Source organism: Sceloporus occidentalis, unplaced genomic scaffold (genome assembly GCF_023333645.1).
Source record: "Sceloporus occidentalis isolate IW3139 unplaced genomic scaffold, rSceOcc1.0.p SCAF_154, whole genome shotgun sequence".
Lineage (NCBI taxonomy): Eukaryota > Metazoa > Chordata > Lepidosauria > Squamata > Phrynosomatidae > Sceloporus > Sceloporus occidentalis.
Genome location: NW_028317134.1, coordinates 1,345,735 through 1,372,200, shown reverse-complemented (window position 1 = coordinate 1,372,200; position 26,466 = coordinate 1,345,735). Strand labels below are relative to the sequence as shown.

The 26,466-nt window shown below is 41.8% G+C and overlaps 1 protein-coding gene across 1 annotated transcript; it reads right to left on the bottom strand.

Moving 5' to 3' along the window:
- Positions 1 to 591: 591 nt before the first annotated feature.
- Positions 592 to 25,435, bottom strand: LOC149280544 (glycylpeptide N-tetradecanoyltransferase 2-like). Its single transcript, XM_089500389.1, has 12 exons — positions 25,326 to 25,435; positions 12,645 to 12,780; positions 9,107 to 9,251; positions 7,371 to 7,489; positions 6,781 to 6,872; positions 5,841 to 5,957; positions 5,179 to 5,349; positions 4,504 to 4,612; positions 3,544 to 3,714; positions 1,942 to 2,109; positions 1,468 to 1,605; positions 592 to 612 (listed from the first exon to the last, which is right to left on the bottom strand). Exons 1-12 carry the CDS (start codon positions 25,433 to 25,435, stop codon positions 592 to 594), a joined length of 1,497 nt encoding a protein of 498 aa, XP_089356515.1.
- Positions 25,436 to 26,466: the final 1,031 nt, after the last annotated feature.

Sequence of the window (26,466 nt, the reverse complement as noted above, 5' to 3'; positions counted from 1 at the left end):
TTGTAAACCGTAACAGCAAAATGTCGATCCCATTAGAACTTCTTCTGCGGGTGGAAAAACGAGCCAAGCTGGCTGTGGAGGCAAGCTACAGCACCCCACCGCAATGAAACAAAACAAAACACAGTGGCCCGTATAATATGCCATTTTCCATTTTATCAGCCACAGGAGCACAGCATCCAGCAAAGAAAGGTATTGGTAAGTCCTTCTCGTAACCGAGGAGTTACCAAATACGGGAAGTATATTTTTCATGCATTCTGCAGTTCACTCTGTATATCTTTTTATATATTTATAGATATATAAAAATGAAGGTGAATTAAAAACCATAAACGCCTTCATGGTAAGGAACATGTTTTCAAATGAAAGGAATGTGCTTCAGTTTATTTTTATTTTTTTCACTTTTAATTGCCCCGTGCGTCATGCGAAAAACAATGACTGCACCAAATGGTATCCGCGACGCCTTTTCTGCGAAGGTGCTCCATACTGCCACGTTTTGGTCTTCTTTACCCCTTCGCTTTGTGCTTTTTGCTTCTGATAGCGGCTCTTGCTGAGTACCTCTGGTGACTGCAGATGTTTAGAAAATACATGGCGCTCTTACTGTAACACTAGACCAACCTGCAGGGGAAAAAAGGGTACTATTTAAGAACTCCTAGTTTATTTAGCTCTTTCCCTCTTTTTTGTGTTATGAACACTGATGCAAAATTCCAGGGTTTACATTTCTCCTTAGGTGACCCTGACATCATATGTTTTATGACACAAAGAGCTGACATCACTTCTTTTTTATGCTTTTGAATAATGCATTTTTGTTTAAATGAGATCATTGTTTCTCCATTTTAAAATAGGAAATATATATGTCAAGCCCTACATATATAGCATTATAAGTTCAGCTTGCTCCAATATGTTTTACTGCATACATACGGGAGCACACAATGCCTCGTTACTGGAATTCTCCTGGCCGCCTCTGCTGCCTTCTGAGCCCGCTAGGGAGGAGTTAAATGACAAAAGTCTCTTTCCGAACTCTGATAACTAAACTGTGCCTGCGGTAAAATGAACTGGAATCCATGCAAAATGGATTTAACGTGAAAACAGGACCAGTTTCCTTTAAAAGTCCATATTTCATGTTTACCATGGGTATCTTAGTTGACTGTTTATCTCTCCCCCATTGTTCATTTGGTGATTAGGTTAAATAAGCCTTTATAGGTGGATGAGGAGAATGGAGGAATACAAGGCAGTAAAATGACTGGATCATGCTGCTGGTTCCACTTTGAGACATAGCTCTCAATGCTCCTGGGGTTAGTTACTAAACCAAATATCTCCAAAACAATTACAAAGATTGAGAAACAAGAAGATGATGCTGGAACCTGCGACGATTCCTCTTTAAGGCCACAGGCTGTATATACATGAAGAATGTATCCGTGCACCACATGACTCTCTGACCCTTACATGTCAAAAACCTATTTTGTATATCACCTTTTCGGATTCCATAGCCGGGCACCTCCAGTTGAACAGATAATATTGCAGGTTGCCATCGCCTATACCAAACTTCAGTTTTTCCAAGAAACTTTTGTTTTCCATTAAATCGAGAGCATTAAACACATCGAATCCTTTCTGCCAAGACAAAGAAAGATGTTAACCTGCAGCCCCTCAATATGCACCGTCACACGAATATTACTTTCAACTGGGATCAAAGCAATATCAAATCAAGCTGACAACGCTTCGGGAGAGAAACCTGATGCACGTTTATCATTTATCAAGCGGCTGCCCGCTTCCCAGCATTCAGTCACCGCTGATTTCTATAGAGGTCAGATGGGCGTCTTGAGGTCCTGCGCCGTACGGCTGAAAAAGTCGTCGTCCTCTGGCACCTTTCATAAGTCAGTCCATCCCAGAGCACAACTTAAACCTGATCTACTGGCAACCAAGGTAACATGAAATCAATTAACTTACCAATTTGGCAATAATTAGTGCATCATTCATTAGGTCCAACAAAGGAGTCTCTGTATGGATGTTGTAGAATGAATAAGCCGCTTTGAGAGTTTTATGGACTGGATGGTGCATAACGCTGGAGGGCAATGTGTAGAAACTGAGAAGGTCTGTTAAAGCACCATTTGAGTTCTGGGGAGAGATGAAATAATAGTGAATTAGCTGCAAAAAGTGGATGAGTGGACAATATAGAGCTAAAATACACAGACATTCAAAACCACTTAAATGTCACTCTATACATGCCATATAGCAGAACAAATAATTGACATGTGCCTTAATTCCCATACTATAGCTGATGCTTAAAGGGGACATTTTAAGTGTCCATGACACCCCTGCTATAGAAGAATTAATACTAAAGAACTCTGAGTAATTCTATCCCTATATATATATATATATATATATATATTTACTCACAAAGTCCATTGCACACCATTCGAAATATTCCAAGCCTGCTGCTAGAAACCAGCAGTTTCCATACAAAGCACTCTCAAAGGATGGTCAGCACTCCAGGTCTTTAAGTTAACAACTTGACAAACGTCGACAAACAAAGTCGACGTTTCAGTGTCCTGATGAAATTAAAGACCTGGTGTGCTGACCATCCTTTGAGAGCCTATATATATATATATATATATATATATATATATATATATATATATATATATATATATATATATATATATATATATATATGGGCAGTAAGTACTTCCAATGAAGTCAATGGAAAACGTTACACTAAACAGACCCAGCGCTGGATTTCTGTGATTTCTGCTCATACGCACGGGGGTCCCGTGCTTCTGCAAGAGCCAATGCTGGGGTTGGCCAGGGTAAGAAAGTTACGTTTAAAGGGACAAGCTTCTTAATAGATTTCAAAATTGAAACAGAAACAAATGTTCATTTAAGTAAGCCAAAGTCTGATAAAGACGGACAGGTTTCTGATGATTTTCATAATTCAATTCTGTTACAATGTTGAATGAATAATAATAATAATAACGTACTTGCTGACAGAAGTCTCAGCAGCCAAAGACACCGTTTTACCCATATGAAAAGGGAAGATCATTAAAAATATATATATATATAACACAAAAAAAATTGTTTAAAATATATGTCTTCCGAAGCTAAATTACATCCAGGCTAACCCAGTCCTATACAATCTACTAAATATGAAACCATTTCTGGACATTATCTTTCCAATCGGCATTTCTAGCAGATAGGGATATGATATGAAATGATTTCATATTTTCTGCGTTTATGGCTTTTTTTGTTACTCAGAGGTCCTTTTTGGGAATTATTATTTATGATGTTTCTGTTTGTATAAAGGGGATCTGGAAAATTTTTTACAGCCAGTTTACCAAGATTGTTCAATTACTTTGATCTCAAGTGGATGCCCAGAGGTTTTGCTTTGAGGGTGTTACGCTTGCTGAGCCTGTATGCGCGTTTGATCAGTTCCCCCTCGTTACTTGCCCACGTGCCCCGGGTGTTGAATCGATTGCTGGCGAGAATGGTTTTAGCATTTAGCACTTTTTTAGAAGGCTCATTGAATAGAGCCCCACAACGCTTGGAACCTACCTCAACAACAAAGGTGTCTATAATGTTATCCTGAGGAAGAAACCAATGCAACACCTCTTCTTCATTCATGACAGGAGCAAGGTTAAACTGACTCAAATAGTTATTTAACAGATTCTGCACCATTGTAACGTCCTTTCTTTCCATTGGTCTTAAGCCTGCTGTCTTTGTGGCCTTAAGAGGAAGAAAAGAAAGAAATGAGCAACGTTAATAACATGTTATACCAGCACGCCTTAATACTATCCTGGACTCCAGGGGATACTATAATTAGAGCAGCATGCAATAACGAAGAGTCTGTAGCTCCAGGCAGATTGAGTAAATCAACCCTTACGCAGCAGCTCATCGTGTTTACTTACAAGCAGTGATACAAATTGCCCAGAGAAGTGACGTTCGAGAACCCTGGCTGACCTCTGAGGTATGCATGTTAAATCAGAACACAACTAAAATACTGCAAAGGCTTTAAAGGAGAATCTTGCACTATATATATATATATATATATATATATACACATACACCCTTGTCATACTGTAGTAAAACAGAATTACTCAGGGTTTATCACCTAGTGCTTTTGTAAACCCTGCTATACCCTTGCTCTGGGTAAAGTAGGGCAAAAGCTAACACAAAAAATATCTAGTCCACGGGACTTTCATTTTAAATAGTTAAAAGAAGCCAAAGTTATTGTAAAATATTAGAAGCTTAAAGGGACAAATACCATAACATCAACAAATATTTCTTAATGAGGTGTATGAGAAGATGCCTACGGCAGAGCACAGAATTAACACACAATGTTATGACCAAGCTGAAAATCTGATAAATGATTATTTTATATCGATCTCTCCGGCTGCTGCTCCTCTTCACCAACACGCTCAGAAAGCTCTTCTGTTCCATGCCAAGAGCCCTCCTAATCACAAACACACGAGCCCCTCCGCGTACGAGGTGCCTGCGGCCGCTGGGGTCACTTACATCGGGCAGTCGATACAGTTTCATTGTCCTCTGCAATGTCATATTTCTACTGAGATGAGAAAACTTCACATCTACCAGTTTCCTGGGATTCAACGACCGATGCCAATACCTAGAAGAGGAAAGCTCATTAACTAACATATGAAATAGCTACTCCAAATCCAGCACGGTTTTAAAGGCACGTTACAATCGTTCCATTTCTAAACCCTGCCTCGGAACAGATGGGCTTTTAGGTAGAAAGAAAGCTGCATACAAAATTAGTTTCTCTATTGTTAAGAAAAACAAGGGTCTGCCTTCATTGCCCTCTTTGGGCATTCTTTATTTGTTGGCACACAATTTCTGACCTGCTGGTGTCACTCTGGCATTACACTATGTGTTTTTTTTTACTCTTAAGAAAACGATTAAGTAAGCCTATGGCTATGACACTATACACTCATGGCTATGACACTATACACTCACAGCTATGACCTCATGATCCAACAGTTCAAAAAAGTTTCACAACGCTTCACTATTTTTTACGCAATCATTCCGTTGTACCTTACATATAGAATAACTAAATACAAATCGTTCAGGAAAATGCAGTAGCGGCATGAACGTGCCTGCGCAGTACTGCCTGCAGTGGTTATTTTGATAGCAATTGACTGCATATCCGGATTCCATCTTTGCTTTTCTACGTACCGGCATGTGGACACAGGCTTTGGGAGAACAACACCTGCTGTGTAAACGGCCTGGAATATCCCCTCCATGTTCACTCTTCTTGTGATTTCTCGTATCAACACAGGAGCCACGCGCTTCGATCGCAGCTTTTTATGAACACAAAGGAAATTGATTTCTACCATCTTCTTTATACTGACATGCAAAGACAAAAGGAGGAGTAAGTGCTCCACAACGTCACAGCCGCATGCAGACTGCGCTGACACTTTCACGCCTATCTAAAAAGAGCATTCTTCTCGTTTCCAAGGTGAATAATCCAGATTAGAAATCCCATTATGTCCCAGAATTCGGCCCTTCATGTAACCAAAAGAGATGTCCCCGGTGAAGTGTAACATAAGGGACCAACAACTCTACTTGTAGACTCCTTTACAAACTAACTTCAGAAACTGATCTAACAGGGGACAATGTATTTTTCTGTGCGAGTCCGCAGCACATGGTGTATCAGGCAGCTAGCGGTAAGTAATCCTAATTTACAGTCACCATAATGAGCACATAGCTCCCCGGCCACAGCTGGACCACTTTGATTTACATCATTAACAGAACCTTATTTCACTCTAACAAAAAGAAATGAACATGTATGCATTGCATATGGCTACGTAATATATGTCTAGGTCTGGCTGACTTACTTGTCATATATACGGATGGTAGCAGGAACGGCACTTATGAAGCCAACCAACTTCTTGTTGGAGGAAACCCTGACGCCACAGTGCCACTGAGACAACCAGCCAGGAGGACGCAGTGCCCTGTTAGAAACATTCAGCGTTTAAAGTGCTTATCGCTACAGAAAATGAAGCATTGTTTTCTTATTGGCGCATGCTCATCATTTGGCATTTAGGATGACAGGACTGGGGATGTCCAAATAAAAATTTTTTATGCATATCCCTTTCCTTATTCCAAATGTTGAGACGTGGATAAGAAACTGTTTCCAGAGGTTCAAAGCGACTGGGCAACTATTCTACTATTTCAAGGATCCCTACTTCTGTTGACCCCATGATGTTCCTCTAACATTGAGGATAATATGGACCTATCACTTTATGTTTTACACACTCGCAGCATGACACTACACACGCGTAGCGATGACACTACACACGCGTAGCGATGACACTACACACGCGTAGCTATGACACTACACACGCGTAGCTATGACACTACACACGCGTAGCTATGACACTACACACGCGTAGCTATGACACTACACACGCGTAGCTATGACACTACACACGCGTAGCTATGACACTACACACGCGTAGCTATGACACTACACACGCGTAGCTATGACACTACACACGCGTAGCTATGACACTATACACGCGTAGCTATGACACTATACACGCGTAGCTATGACACTATACACGCGTAGCTATGACACTATACACTCGTAGCTATGACACTATACACTCGTAGCTATGACACTATACACTCGTAGCTATGACACTATACACACGTAGCTATATAGATACATATACTGGGATGCTCCATAAAGATGGTGCTAATGGCCTTAAGCGTTTAAGGGTTTACAGCTAAAACCTAGGTAACTTCTTAGCAATTAGGTTTTTGGATACTCACCACTGTAAAAATTCAGGAGAATAGTCAAATCTGAACATGTTATCATCGTCTTCCACATAATTCTCATTCAGCAACGTGTACAGTTCTTTCAGCTGGGAAAAGGCCCATATAAAACATTAAACAATAAAGCACTTTATATTATTAAGCGTAGAGCCACATTGGCTACGATGCCAGAGAACGAGAACAATACTTTTAGAAAGAAAATTACTCTAAAAAAGTCACTTGGCCAACCCTTGTCCCGTCTCTTGGTTCTGGTCATTGCTGTCTCTGTAATGTCATAAAGGGGACGGCTATTGGACAGATAGTCTGCGAGGCTCCGAGGGCAGTCTTCACGGACAGACAGACGGTTTATTTATTCATTGTTTGCAGTGTTTTAAACTGAAATCCATTATTTGCTCAAAATTTTTTTTAGGGTCTCAAGTGCTGAGCTGCACCAATAACACAACTCCTAGCTCCGAATAATGAGATACAGATTTAGCGAGTACATTATTATCATTTTCAGCCATTTTTTCATTACTCCATAAATGCCAACTTGAACTCTTATTCTCATTTAAAGCTAGATGAAATTAAATGAATGCAGATACACTTACCACCTCGCCATTGCCCAAATCCAGCGTATCCCACATAAAACCCTGAGGCAAAGAATATGGCTCCTGACGCACGTTCTCTTTATCGGGTTCGATGGGACCGTGACGCGTTACAAGTTCGTCTGACACGATAAAATAATATGGTTATTCATTTACTAGACGTATACGTCACAGGAGGTAATGAACAATTCAGGTATACACCTCTGGGGCACTACGCAGCAGTGTATTTGCTTATGTCAGCAGGACTTGAAGCCGTGTTTACCCCTATTTCTGTGTAATATGATTAAAAAAAACAGGTTTATCATCTGAATTAAAAAAAACCTGAAAAAAACATGTTTGTTTATTATTTGGAGAGTGGGTACGATTTATTGATTTATGGCACGTCTGTTATATTTAGTAACAAATCAGTTCTCCCAATATTGAAGTTATAGCATGTGGTATATAATATAATAATATAATGTCTACTAAGTGTGGTAAAGGATTACTCTGTACTTTGACATAAACGAGGAGTGCGCTAGCGCCTCTCTCTCTAGAAGACATGACATTGTTTTCAGCCAGTATGATCCTGGCCATGCAGCGTGTACGGACGCCATGTGCAGCGACAAGTACTTGGAATTAAGATCACCAGGTTCACATTTGAGTGCAAAGCTAGACCCCCATAGATCCCGCGTCTCAGAGACCATTCTCTGACTGGCAGGTATCACGTGAAACTCAACCACCGGCACACTTGGATAGATCCACTATTGAACGCTGCATACCGATGAGCACAACCCGTTACCCCGCAGCCCGTCCGCATTAGAAGGGTCCGGATTAGAAGACAACCTTGCAGCCTTAACTACAGACAGCAGTGTGTTTTGTGTTTTACTTATTTTAAATACATATATCAATCGAGGAACCATCATGTGCTTTAACGGCTACAAAACCCTATGCATCATATTTTGTCGGGAGAATATATTTCTTATATCGAGGTATATGCCTTACTTAATGATATTCAGATTGCATTGTGCCATTTTCTCCCCCCCTTTTATCTTCTCAATGACCTTGATCTCCCTTTAAGTCAAATCCTGCTTAATTAGTATGCAGACCGTGATTCCAAGATCCCGGTGGGGGGAAAAATACTCTTTTACTTCATTTTCTAAGAAAAATAAAATAAAATAATAATAAAAAAAAAAAAAACCCAGAAAAACTCCCCCACAAAATTGACCTTTAAAAATGAATCACTATGGAAAGCAATTCTGTCCACCGAGAAGCTGAATCATCCAGGATAGCTATCCATTATTTCATTCAATTTACCGAGTACGGTCGCCAACTAGACAAGGTTGCTTTGGCATTCATGTTATCTTAATGGTAAACTCTAGAAGAAGAAAAAGTATGTAGCGTTTTTTTTAAACGCTCCAAAATACAGATCGCAAGCTCATTTCAGCAGGTTCCCCTTGTTTTTTTGTGAGTCTGTTGGTTATGTTAAATACCCCTTGTTAGGTCCTGTTTACCCGTTGTACAGCGCTGCAGAATATGGTGCTATATAAAACAAATAATAATAACAATAATAATTATAAACATAATTCATCTAACTTTCCAGATATTTGCTAGTTAAACACGCTATTGGCACACATGGGAATAACATGGCATGGTTTTATTCTTTTGCCCAGTGTAAATGATAACCCTGCATTCAAGAAATACCTTCCAAATCACAAGCACATGTTACATAGCTTTCTGCGATTGCCCTATTGCCAACTTACTAAGTTTGGGCACAGGCTGCGTATCCCAAAACTGGTATTTACGTTTGCTTGCCTCGTCAAGGTTTTTTGCAGGTCCCTGGCACGCAGAAAGCAACTCCATAGCTCGCTGTATATCCTGAAGCTTTTGCATTGGAATGGCTGGATTCTGCAAAAATAAATAAAAGTGGTTAAGAAATAGTTAAGAAATGCAGAATAATGTAAAGCTAGCAGCCGTCAACACATCTAAGTGGGTACAGGAAAGCAAACTGAAAACGTTGTACAGCGCTGTGGAATATGACGGTGCTATATAAAACAATAACAACATATAACACACAAAGTGAGTGAATTACTGGTGATAAAGAAATCTGATGCAATGGTACAAAGAGAATGGAATCGCCCTATAAGATAACGAGTGTACAATACATCTATACCCTATAGCTTCAAACTAAACACCACCATTAATTAATACATCTACCACTAAAAAAAATGATCAAAATGCAGAAAGCCATGTCCTCATACACCACTTCCCACAGCAACAGTAAACATACATATAATACATATTCCTGTACCCATAATTATTTCTGGGAAGGGTCTGGGATCAGACAATACATACTAGGATTGGTGCTTCTTATTGCTGCCTATAGCTATACAAAGTGTTGCGTTATTAAAACTGCATGATTTTTATATCTTTTCCGTTTGCCAACATACATTTTATATTTAAGTAATCATTCATTCACAAGACACTTTCCCTAGATAACCAGCGGGATATTTATTAAATTAATAACTGATTCACGATATATATATACTGTGACAGAAAGCAGGGGATGATAATGGAGGGAGTGTATATATCCCCTTATATTTTGCAGGGTGGTTACCCACAATAGGTTTTCTAGCCCCAGGGAGATGTACTGTTAATATTGGACTTATTAACGTCTGTTGTTATTTGTGTGTTTTGGGTCCCTGGGGTGGAGCATTTGGAGAGTAGGGCGGGCCAGTGCTCCACTCCACAGTTTATGAGCAGCCGAAGACCAGCAGGAGGGAATCCAGTCCGGAGATTATCGGATACTCTCCTAGTACTCACCTGGTTCCACTAATTAATGGGAGAGGCAGTTAAGTAGCCTCCTGGTCTCAGTGCAAGAGGGAGATCATTTGGCTCCCTGAGTGAGAGAGCTGCTAAGCTACTGAGTGCTGCCAATATTATATACAATTTGTTATTTTGTTTGTTGGGAACGGATAAGCCGTCCAACTGTAGCTAGACTGGAGAACTGTGTATTAGTTAGTGCTCACGAGAGCAAGGCTTTTTGTTTTGATTTATTTATTTTTTGTAATGCCTGTGATGACAAAATAAAAACAGGCCCAGCCTTTTATTTTACCCTCCTCGTGTCTGAGCCGTCTCTGCATCCTGGTAGACTGTGTGTAAGTAAAGATTCCCAGACAGAGTACCAAGTGAAGGGGTATTGTGTCACAATACATATATACGCTACCATTCAAAAGGTTGGGGTCATTTAGCCGTTTTAATGGAAAACAATGACATTTCTAGCTGTAGCAAAAGGGTTTTCTAACAGTCAGTCAGCCTTTTAAACTTAGATTAGTGAACATCCAACGTGACTTTGGAACACAGGAGTGATAAAGGAGTGATGGGAGTGATAAGGGGACTCTGTACACCTATGAAGATATTGCATAAAAAAATCAGCCGTTTACAGCTACAATAGTCATTCACAACATTAACTACGTCTGCGCTGGAGTTCTGATCCATTTCATGTTATTTTACTGGACAGAATTTAATTTTCTTCCCAAAACAAGGACATTTCTAAGTGACAGCAGTGTGTATATAATATATTATTTGGGTTGTCTAGGTGCTTCTAGCCTTACATACAACTTGATCCTTTCGATATTCTACCCTGTGCTTTAATATTAAATAGGATATTTAAGAAAAAAAGATCATGCCCCTTTAAGAGAAATAAAAACATTGCAATCTTCCTAACAAATGTTAAATTCTGATATTGCAACATAAATCTGTTACAGACACGAATGGCAACCGCACAACGCTGGCTAACACTCGTCTTTAAACAAATTATTTATTTCACTTGTCCCGAATGACCCCGAGTTAAACCATCTCAACTTGTGTAGTGATGATTTACATCTATCAAGGGCACAGAGCACTAAGAAGCAATAAATAATTCAAACCACAGGTAAATTGTATAGTCTGAGCAATGCGTATAAAACCTCTTCATAGAGCGAGGTGCTTCTGGATTAGATCATTTTTAATGACCGAATACGTAGCTGCCAAGTAAAAGTACAACTAAATAAAAAAAATAAAAAAAAGGGAGCCGCTAGTCTATGAAACATTTCCATCTATAACATCTTTTGGATCAACAGCAACAAATTAACACATCTCTCTCTCTCTCTCTCTATATATATATATATATATATATATATATATATATATATATATATATATATATATATATATATATATATATATATATATATATATATATATATAACATTCTCTCTCTCTGTGTGTATATATATATATATATATATATATATATATATATATATATATATATATATATATATATATATATATATATATATATATATATATATCCCACTTCACAGGTCCAGAATTTAAAATAATAATAAAGGAGAGCTATTGTGAGGCGATTGTGGGCTGGATACGGCACACTCTATGCAAACAGCCAACCAACATCACCAGGCAGGCACTGAGGTGGAACCCTCATGGCAAGTGGAGAAAAACATCCAAGAAACACCTGTCGACGTGACCTTGAGGCGGACACCAAAAAGATGGGCTACAGCTAGAACCAGCTAGAGAGAATGGCTCAGGACAGAGGACTCTGAAGATCTGCAGTTGGGAGCCCATACCCTGGCAGGGATGACGGGCATAAGTCATTGTGAACATTGCTTTGAGATATATATTAACATTGACAGTAATCCTACGGGTGAATCAGTGTCTGAAAGAGATAACTGTCCAGTAATGCAGCCTTCGTGTCCAACTTGACATCAGCAACATCCACTTAACATCTTTACTGGGTACCGCTTACAGAAGTGATGAGCCTCGCACTCCCTTCTGTGGGGCAGCAGACAATCTCCAACAGCAACAAAGCCAGAACAGTTTTATTTGGGCTCTGAGATTCACGACAAGGCGAGGAAAATGTGATCTTTGATACATGTCTTAATATAGTTTTCATGATTGTCTCCTGCTAATGTGGACCCCTCGCCTTACCAGATTCTTAAAGGTGGCAACCATATAGACTATATTGTTGTTCCAGTCCCATTAAAACATTCTGGTCCTACAGCAGAAGTTTACCGAGAATAAAATAGGTAAATAATTATGTTATGATAGTTATCCATGCAAAATACAGTAAGTCCCTAATTGATAACTCTAGTATCTACGAGCATTTCAAATAATTACAGTGTTTTAGAAATAACAAGTACATATGATCCCGAAGGCAGATTTAATTAGACAAACATGTCTCGGATGACGATTCTATGTCTGGATCACATTCCATGTGCTGATGAACAGAACACTCACTTTTGAAGGTTGCTGTGTTCTAATTTCTTGTGAATCAGATGCAGAGTCAGATTTGGTCCCCCCAGAATTTGGCTTTTCTTTTTTCCTCTTCTGTTTCTTCTTTTTCTTTTTGGCCCCGAGATCTCCAGCAGGACTTCTGTTGGTAAATTGTAGAGAATAAATATTACATGCCGCGCTCTGCAACGTCACACTCACAGTCCTATACAAATATATATTGAGAATGTTTGCGTAGCATTTGATTTTATTTCTAGATATCTACAATAGAACATATAGAGTATAGCAGAAGAGAGAAGGGTTTATTCACTAAAGCTGCTTCAGCTCACCAACTTCAGTATGTATTATGAGGGGCTAAACAGGTTCCTCCTTCAAATGGAGCTTGACAGGCCATGCGTAATGCATAGTTCAATCCATAAGACCATTTTCAAGATGCAAGCTCTTCATGCAAGAGAAGCTCGCTGGGGTTTAATATATGAGGGAGCTGAAATCTCCTGCCATCTCCCACTTTAGTGACGAAATCCCCAAGCAGTGTTTAATGAAGCTGTTGCTGGGATGATCCAATTATGTGATTCTCTGCTAAGGTCTAATTATTGGTGAACAATAATGTCTTGTAACATTTTAATAATCAACTGCATCTTCTTACTAAAAGCATCCGCCACAAAGTAGCTTGGTTGCCCTATGAGTGGGCCATGGTGACCCCCAAATACGGCCTACACAGCACTTCACAACTACGTTGAAAAACGAATCAGATGTAATATCATAAGAACGCCAAACGCCATCACATATAAAGCTTTGGCTGGTGATTATAATCCAGAATCCAACTGACTTACATTTGCAGAAATAATTTCTCTATAATGGAACAAAAAATACTATGAACGCTGGCAGTCTATGGCGTTACTGAAATGTACGTTAGCCCATGCACCTGCATGAAGGATTCATCTGAATTTAGCTGAAGGATTTTTCAGGCTGAAGACTTGGCGTGTAAGATTTAGGAACAGCATCCAACGTAACCTTGGTAACAGCTCGAACGCCAGCTTCCAGCATACAATACGCATTGTCGCAGGAGTCTCTCGCAAAGCTACAGTGAGGGGTGAGCCTTATGCTTAGAAATCACATTGATTTTTATTATAGGTGAACCATTCCTCATAACACAAAAGGGTTAAATCTGGCAGTGCACGTATTATGATCCAAGACCCAGACATTATTTATTTAACCCTGTGTGTGCTGGGATCATCTTCAGTTTGACGGACGCTGGAGGCAGGGTCAGTTTTCATAGTGTTTCTATTATTTTATTGGGGTGACAACATTATTAACTGCTTATATTTTATCTAAAGGAATACGACTAAACTATTCACACAGGCCAAGTTTAAAGCCAATTGTGCATCACATTATACAGTCTCTGGGCACCAGGTCACCATGGCGGCTAGAAACCTCTTCCTGGCGCCCAGGGTTTTGCAGGGCTGCCATGATGAATCTGGTGTAGTGGGTGCTGTGAGCCGCCCAGCGGGGTCACATAACGGACGTCACGTGACCCCACCGGATGCCTCACGTCACTCGCTTCACTGCGCACAAAAGCATAGTGTGCTGGATTTGCGATGGTACAAGGCAGTGGTGTGGAGTGTGAGAGGGGGAGTAGTGTGTGTGTGTGTGTGTGTGTGTGTATATATGTATAGTGCTGGAGTCAGTGTGTGTTTGTGAGTATACTGTAGTATCAGGGTGTATGTGTGTATATGTATAGTGCTAGAGTCGGTGTGCATGTGTCCATATGGTTAGTGTGTATTCTTATATATGTATAGTGTTAGCCAGTGTATGTGTGGTGCTAGCGTTAATGGTGTTGTTTATGTTACAGTAAGTCATCAGCATGAGTGTCAGCATATGAGTGTGAATTAGTGTATGGTGTTAGCAAAGAAATCAATGAAGTGTATATGTGCCAAACTGTGATGGTACCTCGTGTCTGTGTGTGTACCTTGGCCTTCCATATGTTGATAATAGTATATTTTATTTTGCTTGCTGTGTCTAGGGCTTTTGTCCCTTTTGATTGAATTGTAGGAACTACGGTATTTTTGTTGTCTATCCGCCATGGTTTTAGTAATATGTACAATAGTTATAATTTCCTTTCTACAGAAGTACTGCATGGAAATATAGTGAACGTACAGGACATATTATTGTGTACCCGAGTCCAGTGCCTTATAATAAGAGGAAGAGGCAGTATTATACACAACAGCAGTCTTGGTGCCAAGCGAACCAGGGGGGTCAGCAGCAACAATCCTCCAGCACTGCTGCCGGTACCCACGGATTTCCCCAGGGAATGGGGGCCGAAGACCCAAAGTACCTCCATCAGCTGATGTCAAGTAAATTTTTCTTAGCATATCAGCTTTCACATGTCCACAAATACAACGAAAAGAAAATATATATAGCGCTGGCTTCGACTACAAGCAAAAAAAAAAATTGCAATTAATTGTTCACTAATTGTCTCCAAAGCATACATGTAATCCGCATCCACTCTATTACTGCTCAGAAGGGATTTACGGTACAAAAAAACATTTTCATAAATGATACCCAGGGAATTCTTGCAATATGTATATCGTCCCATGGCTGCCGTAGAAAGCAATCAGATCCCGCAGTGTTAAGATACACAAAGGCAAACAGGAGGGATATGGCTGCTACCGAAGGACAGACAGCTGCTGGCAGAGTTCTTTCCTCTTTCTTTGGCAGGTTGACAATGAGATAAGGTGATGGGACAGAGTCACAGAACATCATCTTAAAGCAACCCGCTGCCAAAGGTAACTCTCGGTAACATCTGGAATGTGCATGGAGGGTTCCTTTAGAGTTAAGTATGGAGTACCAAACCAAGGCATGGCAGGTGTATTTATGCAACAAGCTGGGAAGCTCAGGGAAGGTTCCTTATTACCCATTCAATCGGATAACAGGGGCTGTCATAAGGGACACAGAAGAAAAAAGGGAATGAGCCAAAAGGCAGCTTTATAGAAGCAGACAGGCGAATGAATGTGCATATTAAGGGCACAAAATAGACTTTTTATTTTTGTTTTTGATACGTCCAGCAGCACAGAAATGGAAGTCTACATGGTGATTATTAGTTCAGACAGACAGAATACATCTCCTTATTGAGAGGGGGAGCTCTAGAATAAAATCCATGCAATCTAAAAGGAAAAATCGGAGGGGGCCCAAAGGAAAGCCGCAAGGGCATGCAAACCATAAACCTGACGGCGCCTCAATGCCTTCACTGTCCGACGTTAGGAACTGAAATAGGAAAACAAGTTGTACAGACTAACTCTTGTACTGCACTCCGAGACAGTTTCAAACCAAAGATGTACTTGGACTCAAACAATTACAAGCCATGCATACAAATGACAGAGGAAACGGAGCGGTGCGGCCAGCCGCCGCCGACTGATCGCCGGGGAGAACGGACAGAATAATGACACCAAAGTGACAGGTCCTTGCGTTAAAGCAGAATCAACGTTTAAACGCTACATTACTCAACGTAATGAAACGCTCTACATGTAATAAACACCCAGAGAAATTCTACGCTTTATGATGCAGCATAACGGATATCATGAAAATAATAATAATAATAATAATAGAGCATGTTTGTATTAGAAACTAGGTTTCTGAAGTCCTGTGGTCATGATTATTATGATGTTATTGTCATACTCTTATTTATATAATGCCAGAAGCGCTTTATTACACATAATAATGAGAATTAACCATTCGAATGCCCAGGCAGTTGTACATTTTATGAACTCTGGGGGCGAGTGCAATTTTGACTTTTTAGCTAAGGAAAACTATATATTAACTATATACTAACTATATATATATATTAATATCTATTATTTAAGAACAGCTTTTTAGTTTTAAGTCACATAGGCTATTGAGGTAAATGGACCAAAATTATGGCCCTTGCAGTGACACCTCTCCTCCAATTGGAGGATCAGGGAGATGACATCACAGCAGCACCTAAGGGCAATATGGTGGTGCTTGCAGTGACGTCCTCTCCTCTGATTGAAGGCGGAAGGCGTCATTTTGGCGGAAGTTGCGGAGTTATGTCTGTGGAGATCCGGACGAAGAAAAAAGATACCAGATTAAGGATTGAAGATAGAATAGAATAGAGAAGATAGAAGAAGATATGTAAGCGGAAGTGATCGGCACAAGCGAAACTGGTCGGCATTGAAGGTAGGGAAACATTTAGAGAGCATGAGAGAGATGAGAATGTGTAAGTGGCAACAAATTCCATTCCCAAATTAAAAATGCCTTCATATTTTCAGATGAACCAAATTGGCATGGAACAAAATTTGTTGGCTGAAAAAGAATGGGCCAAAAAACAAACCGAAAAATTAGTCCGAAACGTTCTGGGCCATTTGCACGTGTCTAGTGATCAGTACACAATGCCACAAGGGGAATTATTTTAAGAAAGCACTGAATCATGATCAGATTAACAAAATGGTACGCTTGTCAAGCAGTACTGTATGTACATTACAGGAAATACGCTTTCTATATAACATATACTAAACCAGAGCTCGACAATCCCCGGGCACCTGGTCATGGTGGTCTGGTGACTGGAAACCACTTCCTGGTGGCAAGGGTTTTGCATCATGAATCCGGCGCCCTATGCTTTCCTGCGAGGGTGTGATGTAACGGGTGTCTTGTAATGCCCCCACAGGAAAGCATAAGGTCCCAGATTTACAATGGCAGTAGATGGACAGCGGTGCATGTGTATGTATACGTGTGTGTGCTGTAGTGTCATCTTTTTCGGCACAAATCAAAAGCGTGTTTACGTGTGCGCGTGGCGAACAGGTACTCAAAGTAAACAGACTGCATTCACTCTCTACATGTACAACGCTTTGTACTAGAGCTGTTATATGGAGGCAAACAGAGGTAACTACTCCCCATGACATGACATGTCTGTTAATAGGCCTACAGAAAGGCTCATTTAATGCGAGTCTGTAAATTAAACACTTCTCTCTTCCAACAATCCTCTATTCATTGGTAAGAGGATGAAGCCACAAGCTCCCAAAATAAGAGGCAGTGCCAAATAACTAAAAACGCAGTTCCGGGTGATCCACCGACCTGCGCAAGGTCAGATTTTACTCCTGTTCAGAACAATATGCTTGAAATACCTTGTCCGGGGCTTGCAGGTTTGGGGCATAAAAAGTACGGATTAATTTGCCTTCGCATGTGGATAAAGAAAACAGAACATCCACAGACTCGGTGAAACAAGGTATATTTTGTTGAATAGATGTAAGAAGCAACAAACACAAAAAACATAAGAATTCTGCGCATTCACAGGGTCGGTCCCTGGAGATGAGTGGTGGGGAGAGGATGAACATGTCTCCTGCAAGTAGTTGGGGCCCCAAACACATATGGGGGGGAACGCTGCGGAATCGATGCATGCGTTTGCAAGGGGGATAAATGAAAACTGGAGAGTCCCTTTAACAAAACAGAAAAAAGCGAAGCGGACGGATAACGCGCCTGAACCCCAACGTGCACCGCGCTCCGTAAAGTGAAGCAAATTAAGAAATGCGGGTTTAAGCCCAAAACAGGACATGGTCTGACTATGAGCCAACTATAAACAGCTTGTTTAGTATTTGAAAGATCCTCGGGAGGACTTTCCGTATGTAGGAGATCAGCCAGGCTCAGCCTGCGCGGTTCAACAATCTCAACCCATCAACAGAGAAGAAATGTATTCTGCAAACTATTAACGATGAGATCAGATCTCATAATTCAAGCTTATATGTGAACGATATTAAAATGCACTTTACTCAGGGCCGTCCAGGCTGGGGTTGGCCCTTCATAGTGTACAGCGAAGTCAGTTTGGTGAATCTGAAACTCTCGCGCCAACTCCAACTTTAGTCTTGGTTTGGTTATCTCCAGCTTCAAACTAAACGTGTACAAGGACGAAGACGTTCACCAAGCATTACCCAAAAACAGGAGTCTGACTATAGAAGAGGAAGTTGCTCTGAAGGTCACACGGCGACTAACCACGTCCGGCTACGGGCGACAGCGGATAAGCCTTCTGAAAAAAAAACCCTCTGCGGATGTCTGACGAGCGGCTTTTATTGCCCGGCATTCCAGCTGCCAACGTTCCTGCCGTATAATTTCTAGGTCACATCTGTGCTGTTTACAGACTAAAACGAATCAATACAGAGCTCAGAATTTCAGTGACCGATAACGAGACGACACGTGCCAAATCTCGTCATAAAAGCGTACTTTCCTAGAGAGTGCTCTGCCATACTCACCATCGGCTTTATTACATCAACATCACGCAGATCAACCAAGAAACCCCAAACCCCGGTGCTTTCCAGCTCTGCCACAGGCTGCCACTAACCCTTCCGAAATAACAGACAGCCGGTATGTGGGAGGCACGGAGATCTTACCTGAGCCTCTGATGTCACTAACACTAAATATAATGCAGAAGAGATGCAAGGGAAAGAAGAATACGAGAGAACCCCACTTATTAAAGGTTATTCAACCAAGGGACTCCTCTTCTGCAACATTTTTTTTGACCAAGCCGCACATTGTTGAGTTCAACGAGACTCCAGTGATGACAGCGAACATGCGCAAAGTAACAGAGACATGATGCTAGTACTCTCTATAAATTCCCTTTAGTCTTAATCTGTAAACAACGGGCCATCTATTTGCAATAACGCGATTGTCACGGATCTGGCTAGTCCGACCGACTACCTCCGCTGTCTTGTCCTTAGCCTGGGACACCACACTTTCCCCGGTTCCCCAGTCACTAGCCGAGACTCAGTGTAGGGTAAAACCAAACGAAGACTGATTTATTTTGGACACACAGAGCTGGATATATCCAGCAAAACACACATTAACATAAAACAAGATATTGGGACACAAACCGCCCCCTTAATCTGCCTCTCAGAGACAACAGGGGCAGTAACGGGATTAACAATACAATGGGGGGGGGGGGGACTGATTTATACATTAAACTGAAACAATGGTGGTCACTCCCTGGTGGCAGATCCTGGCTGTCTGCCGGAGATAATCCCCTCAGCCAGTGATGAGATGATACTGCTGGGGGTAGCCACAGAAGCCTTTACAAACCCAGGGCCCATAGTCAATAGGGAGGAGGCCGGCAGTCAGGCCTCTCCAGTGGTCCCAGTGATGAAGGCTTCCGTCACAGCGATCAATGGGGATTTCTCCTCCTTTCAATAAACAAGTTCTAATTCAATTAGCCTTAATTCATCATTACAGAGAACCTAATTGCAGCATTCCGATTAGATCGCCTGAACGTGTAATACAGTCCGATCCTGGTCTACGCTTAACACCCCAGGGGAAGACCAATAGATAAAAATATGGTTACTCAGATGTTCTTCATATCCCATTGTACAGCGCTATCGAATATTATGGCCCTATATAAAACAACAACAATAATAATATTTTTTGCTAGACCAATTTAACCCCTTAAGGACTAGGCTGTGTTTTACCTTTTGTACCATTGGGACCGAGGCTGTTTTAACACTTTTGCGGTGTTCGTGTTTAGATGTAATTTTCTCTTCACTCATTTGGTGAACCCACGCAAATTAAATGTTGTTTTTTTCAGGACAAGAAGGGCTTTCTTCAGATACCATTGTTTTAATCATATTATCTAATTTCCCATAAAAAAATAATAAAATATGATGAAAAATGTAAAAACCCCCACATTTTCTGACTTTTACCCCAAAAATCTTTTACTCAACCAAAAAAGCTAATGAAAAAACCTACTAGATTGTACTATTTGTCCTGAGTTTAGAAATACCCAATGTTTTTATGTTTTTTTGCTTTTTTTCTGCATGTTATGGAGCATTAAGTACAAGTAGCGTTTTGCTATTTCAAAACCATTTTTTCCAAATCTGGTAATTCTTCCCCCCATGTGCCATTTTGGGTATCTTTGAAGCCGGCCAATGCAATTTACCCCATCAAATCATATATAATCATATAAGGTATTTCAAATGCTAGAATTTTAACTCTTTCCATGCACTAATTCTACCACCAGTCTTTGTCAAACTTTGTGGTAGTAATTTATTTTGTGTTTTTTATCGCTAAAATTGCTCTTCAGGTATGGATTTACAGCTCCTGGTATACAACACTTTCAATCAACCCCCCAATATGTGTTCAGCAACATCTCCCGAGTACAGTCATACCCCCCATGCATGGGTTTGTCGGGTTGTTTGGGAGGTAAAACGCCACATTTAGGAAGTGCACATTTTTTAACCTGGAACTTTTACATCTGGTCATTCTGCCCCCATCTCCTAATAGGACCATCTTTGAAGCCGGCTAATTCAATTTACCCCGTCAAACCATATATTTTTGAAAACTAGACACCCCAAGGTATTTTAAATGCTAGTATTTTAACCCTTTCCATGCATGAGATTCTACCACCAGCCTTTGCCATACTTTGTGTTAGTATTTTTTTCACACAAATTGTACTTTGGGTATAAATTTATAGCTCCAGGTATACGTCACTATCAAACAACACCCTAATATCTGTTCAACAACATCTCTCGAGTACAGTGATACCACCCATGCATGGGTTTGACTGCTGTTTGGGGTTAAAAGGCCACATTTTGGAAGTGCGCTTTTTTTCCTCCCCCATTTCGGTCAGTCTGTGCCTATGCCCTATCTTTGAGCCTGGCCACTACAATTTACCCCATCAAACCATTCATTTTTTTAAATAAGACACCCCTTGGGTATTTGAAATGCTTTTATTAAAATTTTTCCACGTCAGGATTTTTGGGAAGATACAGCGCTAATTTTGGCACTTGCTCATAATAATAAACTTTATTTTTTTATTTTATTTATTTTACTCTTTTTGGACTTTTTTTTTGCATTTTGCTGGAACTGGTTAGTTCCTCTAAAGCATAATAATTTTTAAATGTTACCATGTTTTTTTTAAGCTTTTTCTTTTTTTCCTTTTTTAATTGTTTTATTTTTTTTTTTAAATATTTTACTAATCACATAGTGATTAGAAAGCTGGGCTCCATTGAAGTTTAGGAGGTGAAGTTTACCCCGCCCTGGGGTAAGTATTTGGTGTCGCTGGATGCCTCCTGATCGAGGCATTCCAGCGACACCATTGAAGTTTAGGAGGTGATCGTTGATCGCCTCCTAAACGCTTTTAAAACGGGCGTCCACCGCCATACAATGTATGGCGGATGTTGACGCCCCGGGGAGGGGCCAGACATGGCCCATCATGCCGATCTTGGTGTTGCTGAATGCCTCGACATCGAGGCATTACAGCAACACCGTTTAAGCTTAGAAAGTGATCGTTGATCACTTTCTAAGCTTAAGTCTGATGACGTGTCAGGCACGTCATAGGTCGTTAAGTGACCGTTTTGCATGACGTGCCTGACCCGGCAATGGACGTTAAGGGGTTAGGAAAACCGGCAGTTTTTCTTGTCCAAACATTAAATACCTTAAAGGAAACCCCCTTACCTCACACGCGCATTACTGCATCTGACAGGTGACATTTTCCTCATTCAGATCCATAGATGGCTTCGTCAGAACCCTCTTTATATATCCCCCCCCCAGTCCTTTGCATTGCTCAGCAGTGTGCACCTCTGGAGCTGCAACTTCTACTTCAGGGCTTTACAAATTTGAATCTAAGAGCCCTTCATGAGGAACTCTTGTGACTCCGCCCCCTTGAGCATCACGTCTTAAAAGGGACGGGACGAAGAGCGTTGGCCGGCAGACCAATGTTCACGTGGTGCGGCCGCGAGGTGAGGTGGTAAGACCGCTGTGTGTGCGCACGCCGGCCGCGCTTTGGACGCACCTGACCTAGGCGCCAGGACAAAATTCTCAGTCGCCATGGCGACCTGGGATTTGTCGAGCCCTGTTCTACTTAATATAACTAGTGATTTGTTCCCTAACTTTGAAGAATGGATATTTAAGTACTTACAGAGTACTTTAATAAACCGCCTGACAGCGTCCCTTTAACTGTTACACCATACCATGAACAGCGGCTCTAATACTATCATTATTTATTGTTTTATATAGCACCGTATTCCGTAGCGCTGTACAATGGGTAGACATAAAAATGTAGTATATCACATAAAAACAGACAAGAAGGGCTCTGCTCAAACACAGACTTTGACCATACTGTGGACTATAACTCTCATTATGCTTGGAAATACAGCATCTCCGGGGTGTAGCTCTCAGGAGATGGAGTTTTAGAGACCGACGGTTTAACACACGTTGTGTTCTCAATTCCCATCTCAGATCTTACATTGTACTAACGGATCTATGCGCTGCGCATGTCGACTCCAGGCAAAACCTCTTCACCACAATCATAAGTATGCACCATCTTTAGAAATCGCTTGTTACACGAAGGGGAATAAAGTGGCGTACGACTGACGCAGAAACGCTGGGAAAACCTTATTCTTCAGTAGAAAGGATGGAATTGGAAGTAAAAGGCATGTCTGACGCGTTTCGCACCGAAACAAGCATTATCAACTAAGAGAATTGCTGAGGATGATTGAAAGAGCTCACGGACCCTTGGTCTGTACCGGCTAAACAGACAAAGACGCGGTTAAACGAGCTGATCACATGTTATGTGAAGAACGCACACCGTGTCTAAGTTTTAACCCATTACTGCTTTAGAATTTATCAGTCTGGTGGCTGTTCGGGGCTTGTTACAGAATCAGAGGAGACAGAAGGCCGGGCACTCCTGTGATTTCTTTATTAGAAGAGTAACTCAGCTCTTGTCTATTCAGCCAGGGAGCGCCGCACTCACTACCTTTTTTTCCTTACGGAATCCGAGCAAATAATTAATTGTTGTAAATTGACAGCGCGATGTGCGGCAGTTCAGAGACGGGACTACTACTGGTGGTGGGAGCCATCATCGAGCTCCACCTCGGCACAAAGAATCATTAGCCAGGCTCGTGCTGCACGACGGTGAACACAAGGTGCCACGCGTGCCACACCAACAGCCGTGTTCCTTCCCACACAACATGTATGTGACAGCGACCGCCAATGATGCACGCTTCAACTGCAGCGAATCCCCGTATACAGCAAGGCGTGCAGGAGACCCCACGAGAGCCTAAGGGGGTAAATGACATTTCGGGGGGGGGGGGCAAATTGCTACCTACAAGAATCAATAGTGTTTCAGTTCAAGCATTTAACTCATACGGATACATCGAGTACACCGCGGTGTCGGAGAAAATAAATACCAAACATATCGTTTTAGAACATGAAAAAAAATTCAGAGGCCAATCTAAAAAAAACCCCTCACTATTTGGCAAAAAAACCCAATAATTCAGAAAAAAGCCCATGTGCACAGCCATGTGGGACAGTCTCAGAAATTACGGTAATTAACGGCTGATTACATATATTAACCGTATTAGAAGAAGTCATGGGTTGGAACCGGGTTCTGTCGCTCAAGCAGAAAATAGCGAGCTTTCTAGAATTGTAAATTGTTGAGTAGAAACCCAGATCAGAGCCACTCGGGCCACTTCGTTATTCCTCAGACCTTAATCAGTCGTTGGTCTCTTCCTGCATTCAGTAGCCATATGCCTATCGCATGCATGTTTAAAGTCCCTTAGCCAATTATAACGACCTCGCTGGCACTGAAATGGTCACATCAGAGCTGTATAAACTGCAAAGAAATTAGGAGCCAGACTGGCAAATCCGAGAGCCAACCTGATTTTGTTTAGGAGCCAGTAAGAAGCACACAGATTATAAAATAGCACAAAAAGTTAGGAGCCAAATCTAAAAATCTATGAGCCGTGGTTACCTGGCTCCTGTGTAACGTGACGGCTGGGGGTTACGTACATTCTAGGAAAGGACAGGCAGTGATAAGATGACAAACATGTCACAGAACACGGTCAGTGGAAGTCCCATCATTGTTTTATATAGCGTTATCATATTCCGCAGCGCAGTACAGCGGGATAAACACCGACAGATTATCCTCATCGCGCTAAAAACGATCAGGCACAAAAAGTTCGTTTCCCAGAAAAAAAAAAAAGAAACAGGACAAAGGGCAGGGAGACGCGCAGGTTCCGCCGGAGAGCCGGGGTGTTTGTAGCACACGGAGGGGGTGGGAGAGGGGCAGCTCGGAGGGAAGGGGGAATCGTCATATAGAAGAGGATCCAGGCCTACAAATTCTAACATGGAAACAGCGAATCTGTCAGAAGAGAACGGCTCACAATAAATCAACATTACATCCAACTCAATGACCCAAGCGAGCCCCCAGGATGCGACTGACACCGGCCCCAGGGACAGATTTAACGCCTGGATCATCCAACATTTTTAGCTTTAATTCTACATTATTTTTAGCAATTACATTATTTTTTTTTTAAAAAAAGAGGAAAGTACCAGGGTTGGCACCGCACCACCCAGTCGGTGCAACACTTAGGGCTTCCAGTGGGTGAGGCTGATGGGAGTTGTAGTCCTGTCAGAGGTAAGGTGTAGGATGGTTCATATGCCCAATACTGTTAATACAGGATATGATATTACAGGGGGGGGGGGGCGTCTGGCAGAGGCAGTAGGGGGGGTGCTATACAATGCCTACTGCTGCACCCGGGGGCCGGCACTGCCCCAGCTCGCCGGCCGTACCCCCTGCTGCCCCGGCATGTGCGGCACACAATACATGTGCCATCCTCCCCCGGGTGGTGCAGACACCGAGCCAGGCGACCGCACAGGCCGTCCGCCACCCCAATTTACCCGGCCATTAATTACCCCTTCGCATGCTCGGCTTCGTCCTCGTTGTCGCCGTCTATGCCGCAGGTGTCCTGGTCATCGAGATCCAGGCTCTGCTGGCTGGCCGCGGACTCGCTGTCCTCCGCCATCACGAGAGAAACACAGAGAAGGGGCCGTGCGGGAGCTGGGGCACGAGCGGCACAGCCAGCCAGCACAGCGGCCTCTAGCGGCCGGAATTGGGTAACGCAGGACGCCTCCAGCTCCCCTGCGCTCATTGCAGGTGCAGACTGGCTACTTCACACAGGGGGCCGCGGCGGAGGAGTATTAGGGGGCTGTGTAAACCTAGTGATTGTGGAGCAAACTATTATTATTTATTTATATAGCGCCATCATATTCCGTAGCGCTGTACAATGAGCAGACAGGACAAGTAGTTTATAACTTCATATTTTGAGTTACAGAACAGCAGGGGAGGAGGGCCCTGCTCACAGGAGCTTACAATCTGTAGGGGCTGCAGTTACCGTAACAACAAATGAACAGTCTACTCAGCCAGAACATTCCATCGGTTGCTATGGTAATAAGACCACTTTGCACCAGAATCAAGCAGAGGGTTTGAGTTTTATGAAACATCAGCACTTGTCCCATCATACCTCCCAAGTGTCCCTATTCCCCGGCACCCTAGAATACAAAATGTATTGGGGCCGACCAGAGCACCACAAAATGAGATAGCAAAGGAGTAGTAAGCACTCCACAAAGGAGTAGAAGGTTCTCCGGGCAACATAAAAGGATAAAAATAAGTGTGTCTATAGGTGTCTCCTCCCCGGCTCCTTCCACAAGTCTGAATTATTCACTCCTTTATAGAATTTACACAATTCCTATTTTTTACCCCCAAATCCTTTGCAGTAGGGAATGAAACCAGACTTTATAACTGAATGGTTTCTGGCTGAGCTGAATGATGAAGTATAACCCCAACCGCAGGACTGCGCCAGCCCTACTTAAATGGAAAATGGAGGCCTCAAACACTAGCTGTGTCATTTTATAGCAGCCTGTTTGGATATGGTAACTTGAAACGAGCCTCCCTCCATCACCCAAACTTATATAGAACACTCTTGAATCCGTTCATTTTTATGCTTATTTCAGTTTGAGACATTTCTTACATTCAAGCCGACAAATTCCCACACTG